Below are 5,000 nucleotides of genomic sequence, written 5' to 3'. Positions count from 1 at the left end.
GATGTGACTCCATCCTTCTTCTTCTTCTCGTCTTTCTTTTCTCCACCTCTAACCTGTTTCCACGTCCCCGTGCAGGCTAAGGAGGCGAGGCAGTACGGCGCCCGTGTTTACTGCGTGGGAGTCAAAGACTTTGACGAGCAGCAGGTAAGAGAGCCGCCGTCTTAATGTGAACACACCTCGTCTGTCGTCGACGTATGCTCGAGTGTTTACCTCTTAAAGCAGGAGACGCTGAAAGGTAAACACGTGTGAGATCAGAGCTGTTACCTGTGTCGTCTTAAAGGGGTATTACACCTGCGAGCAGCCGATCCCTGAAGACTGAAAAAAGCTGGTCAACAAAGACGGAGCAGACGTTTTATCGCTGTTTATTTTAACGACGATTCAAAGTCAAATCAACCAAAAAAAAAGATTATTTTAAAGTTTTCTGTGATGCTTCATGACGCTTGATTCACAACACCTGCAGTATGACACAAGTTTCATCAGGTAGAGTGTAACCCGCAATTTCCACAGAGCGCCGCACACCACACCGCTGTTTGCTGCCACTCTAGTCAACGCTCTGTTTTCATATCGGTCGCCGCGGTCCGTCTCTGGAGCGTAAATAGAGTCTATTTTTGACGGAGCTCGCTGCAAGAACAAATCAAGCTGAACAGAATAGATCGACCCGGACAGGAAGTCAATTTCAAAATAAAACACAACAAACAGACTCAGGATCGTGTATTCCATCACTTTATTAAAATGACGTCCTGTTGTCATGGCTGCACTCACGCTCCAGAAAAGGACCCAGTGCGGCAGACATCACCGTGGCGCTGACCACACACGGTGGAAATTGTGGGAAATACGCCCTCGGTCTGCGGGATGCATGCACGAGTAGATAGATTATTGATCCAGAGGGAAATTCAAATCATCCAGTAGCAGGTTACAAAGACGTACATGACATGAAACATTTGTTACAAATTAACCACAAAACCGACCCCCCCCCCCCCCCCCATACATATATATTAACCTGAAAAAAAGATTTAAAGAATACCCCTAGATGAATCAAACTTAAACTGTGCAATTAAAAAATAGACTTATACAAGAAATGTACATAACCCGTGCAGGGATAAAAATATATGTGTCATTTAAAGCAAGAACCTTTAAACAGTTGAGGGAAAAAATCTGTAATTAGACCTGAATATAAAAAATAAAAAAGTGTTGACCTTCTGAAGTTGTGTTGTTTATATACAACAATGTTTAAAAAGAAGATGGTACAGGAGTAATGATAAACTGTATGATGGTGTTCTGTGGTCAGTCTGAACCTCCACAAAAAGTCATTCAGGGACATTTACACATATAATAATAAATGCATGGCAGAAGTGAAAGGGTTAATCAGAGTGATTTAAAGAAGTAATTCCCCCTCTTTAGTTCATAAATCTAACGCCTGAGTGTGAGCGGCTCTGAGGTCAGAATCTTCCCTCTCTAAGTCCCTGATTGGTTCTGATGTGCGGGCCTGTCCGCGCTCTCTTATTCAGTCGGAGACAAAGGAAGCGTTCAGTTTGTGATTTTCTTTTTGATGGTTGAGCAAAGTGTTTGCCACAGTCACACCATCTGCTGCGTCTCCTCCTGCCCGAGAATGAATGAAAGACGAGACGGCGCTCAGTCCCAAAAGAGGGAAAGAGAAACGGAGGGAAAGCGGCGTTCAATCTCCACAAACACGTTATTGACTCAAAGTCTCCCGTCACACCCGCAGCTCGCTCAGATCGCCGACACCAAGGACCAAGTGTTTCCTGTCAAAGATGGCTTCCACGCTCTGAAGGGCATCATCAACTCTGTGAGTCTGCCTCCTGTGTGTGTGTGTGTGTGTGTGTGTGTGTGTGTGTGTGTGTGTGTGTGTGTGTGTGTGTGTGTGTGTGTAGGAGTGTGAGTGTGTGTGTGTGTGTGTGTGTGTGTGTGTGTGTAGGAGTGTGAGTGTGTGTGTGTGTGTGTGTGTGTGTGTGTGTGTGTGTGTGTGTGTGTGTGTGTGTGTGTGTGTGTGTGTGTGTGTGTGTGTGTGTAGGAGTGTGAGTGTGTGTGTGTGTGTGTGTGTGTGTGTGTGTGTGTGTGTGTGTGTATAGGAGTGTGTGTGTGTGTGTGTGTGTATAGGAGTGTGTGTGTGTGTGTGTGTGTGTGTGTGTGTGTGTGTATAGGAGTGTGTGTGTGTGTGTGTGTGTGTGTATAGGAGTGTGTGTGTGTGTGTGTGTGTGTGTGTGTGTGTATAGGAGTGTGTGTGTGTGTGTGTGTGTGTGTGTGTGTATAGGAGTGTGTGTGTGCGTGTGTGTGTGTGTGTGTGTGTGTGTGTGTGTGTGTGTGTGTGTGTGTGTGTATAGGAGTGTGTGTATAGGAGTGTGTGTGTGTGTGTGTATAGGAGTGTGTGTGTGTGTGTGTGTGTGTGTGTATAGGAGTGTGTGTGTGTGTGTGTGTGTGTGTGTGTGTGTGTGTGTGTATAGGAGTGTGTGTGTGTGTATAGGAGTGTGTGTGTGTGTGTGTGTGTGTGTGTACCTACCTACCTGCATGTTTTTAACTACAATCAATTCAAAATGTTTCAAACAGACTTTTTTCACTCTGCTGTTATTTATAAATGTTTGAAGATTCTCTTCTCTAGTTTCTTTGTCGTTCTGAGTTTTAGTCAAAATACAGAAAAATCAGGAGAATCAAATAAATGCACAAAATATATAAATGATTCACATTACAGAGGAAATATAAACCATCAGTTCTGTCCTCCACGAGGTCGTGCATTACTGTGTTTGAAGTGAAAGAGGCTGCACTGTGGTACAGTGGTTAACCCTCTCTGTGAGGAGGTTCCTGGTTTGAATCCCCGTCTGTCGGGAGTCTCTCTGTGAGGAGGTTCCTGGTTTGAATCCCCGTCTGTCAGGAGTCTCTCTGTGAGGAGGTTCCTGGTTTGAATCCCCGTCTGTCGGGAGTCTCTCTGTGTGGAGGTTCCTGGTTTGAATCCCCGTCTGTCGGGAGTCTCTCTGTGAGGAGGTTCATGGTTTGAATCCCCGTCTGTCGGGAGTCTCTCTGTGAGGAGGTTCCTGGTTTGAATCCCCGTCTGTCGGGAGTCTCTCTGTGAAGAGGTTCCTGGTTTGAATCCCCGTCTGTCAGGAGTCTCTCTGTGAGGAGGTTCCTGGTTTGAATCCCCGTCTGTCGGGAGTCTCTCTGTGTGGAGGTTCCTGGTTTGAATCCCCGTCTGTCAGGAGTCTCTCTGTGAGGAGGTTCCTGGTTTGAATTGGAGTAATATGGAGAGGTTGTAGAAACTTCAAGAGCAGCGAAAACAAGTAAACGATCAAATATGACAGGACAAATAATTGTTTAAAAACAATGAAAGTGGAAGTTAAATCAGCAGAATGGTTCAGTCATAATGAACATGATCAAAATCATGTGACACATTATATCACATGTTAAAACATCGAGGGAGGATTCAAGCTCTAAAGTCTCTCCTGCTCTGAACTCACAGTCGTCACTTCAGAGTTTGTCCCTGATTATTTCTGTAAAAATAACAGAATGTGGCGTCCGCCGTGAGCTGGACGCTCAAAAACAGTTTCATTGAAGTTTGTCACAAATTAGAGCGAGACCTCCGTGAACTTCCTGCAAAGCTGCACGGAAAATGTGTTAGGAAAGAAGTGTTCAGTGTGCAGACAGAGAGGGAGATGTTTAAACCACGCTGACATCACATGACGTCTCCTCACACTGTTCATGTTGTGTTCACATTCTGATGCTTTTTTATTTTTTGGTGTCGGGACACAAACATGCTGCTGAACTGAAGAGTCCCTGAAACAGCTTTTTATGTGAACTTCCCCTGCAGCCTCCCCCTTCCTCTGCCAGCCAATTAGCGGTTCTTTCCATTAGCTGCAGCTTTTAGCAAAAAGCGCTGTCAGCCAAGGCGAGGGGGAGGGAGCAGGAGGGAGGGGGGGGGGGGGGGGGGGGGGTTTGTGTGGCAAACATTTGTAGCCCTGCAGGAGCTCTGTGACCCGGGCCGGGCTCAAACATCTGTCAGAGTCCACAGAGCTCGCAGTGTTTCAGAAAAGCAGCTGGAAGGGACGCACAGCCAGAAGGGCGTGTCCTCTTTCTGTTTCTGTTGATGCAAAAGTGTAAAAAACTGTGACTGATTGTGTCGCTCTGAACCGTCAAGAAGGCGGGTCTGCAACTGAAGCTGTCTGTCCTCCGAGGAGGAAAGAGTGAGACGTTAAGATAAAGGTTTCATTATTAGACTTTTTTTAAATTTTGCATATTAATAAACATTTTGGTAAATATTCCAGAGTTAGCCAAAAGGCTATTTTCTTCTATTTTCATCTGTTGTCGCTGGCCAGATTTGATAAAAGGCTCCCTAAAAAAACCCAAATTCAAACATCTCTAAAAGCTACAAATAGAAATATCATGACAGTAATGAAGCAGCCACAGGAGAGAATACAGAAACACTGCAGGATACACATAAAGCAGCATTTGGTTCGTATAAAAAATGTAAATCATGCAGGACAGACATGGAGCAGACAAACAAAAAAACAAAACAAAAAATCATCTGTAGTTCTCCAAACTCAGTCTACATGATGCTTCTTTGGATGTGGACATGTCACTGTGATTCACTCTAAACAGATGCAGAAGTCATTTTAACATTTCAGTGAGTAACTGTCTGAAAAACAAGAGAAGGAAAAAAAAAAAGCACTTCTCACGTAGGATGGTGTCATCTCTGAGAATCCAGCTTTTAATAATCAACGTTCAAATCAGCCTCCTAAAAGAGGGCGGAGCTGCTTCTTCTGCATGTGGTGCCGAGGCGTGTGCAGGAAGGTCGCCCCCCCCTCCTCCCTTAAAGTCATGTCACACACTTCCTGTGGTTTTCATTACTAAATGTTTTAGAGAAGAAGAAGAAGAGGAAGTGCGTGGTGCTCACTCCTCCTGCAGCATGCACAATGAAACTCTGAGCATTCCTCCCTCATGAGTAATCCTGGATCCTCTCTCCTCTTGAATCATTTCAGATCATCTGTGCAACT

General features: G+C 45.0%; 1 protein-coding gene across 2 annotated transcripts in view; it reads left to right on the top strand.

The window, feature by feature from the left end:
- Window positions 1–5,000, top strand: part of antxr2a (ANTXR cell adhesion molecule 2a) — an 82,216-nt gene that overhangs the window by 8,762 nt on the left and 68,454 nt on the right. For both annotated transcript variants that reach the window (XM_061038984.1, XM_061038985.1), the window contains exons 6-7: window positions 76–144; window positions 1,727–1,807. In XM_061038984.1, the coding sequence (XP_060894967.1) occupies window positions 76–144; window positions 1,727–1,807 (150 nt within the window). The remainder of the gene's footprint in view (window positions 1–75; window positions 145–1,726; window positions 1,808–5,000) is intronic.

Source organism: Labrus mixtus, chromosome 5 (assembly GCF_963584025.1).
Source record: "Labrus mixtus chromosome 5, fLabMix1.1, whole genome shotgun sequence".
Classification (NCBI taxonomy): domain Eukaryota; kingdom Metazoa; phylum Chordata; class Actinopteri; order Labriformes; family Labridae; genus Labrus; species Labrus mixtus.
The sequence above is the reverse complement of the archived record's forward strand: the minus strand, read 5'-3'. Positions and strand labels throughout refer to the sequence as shown.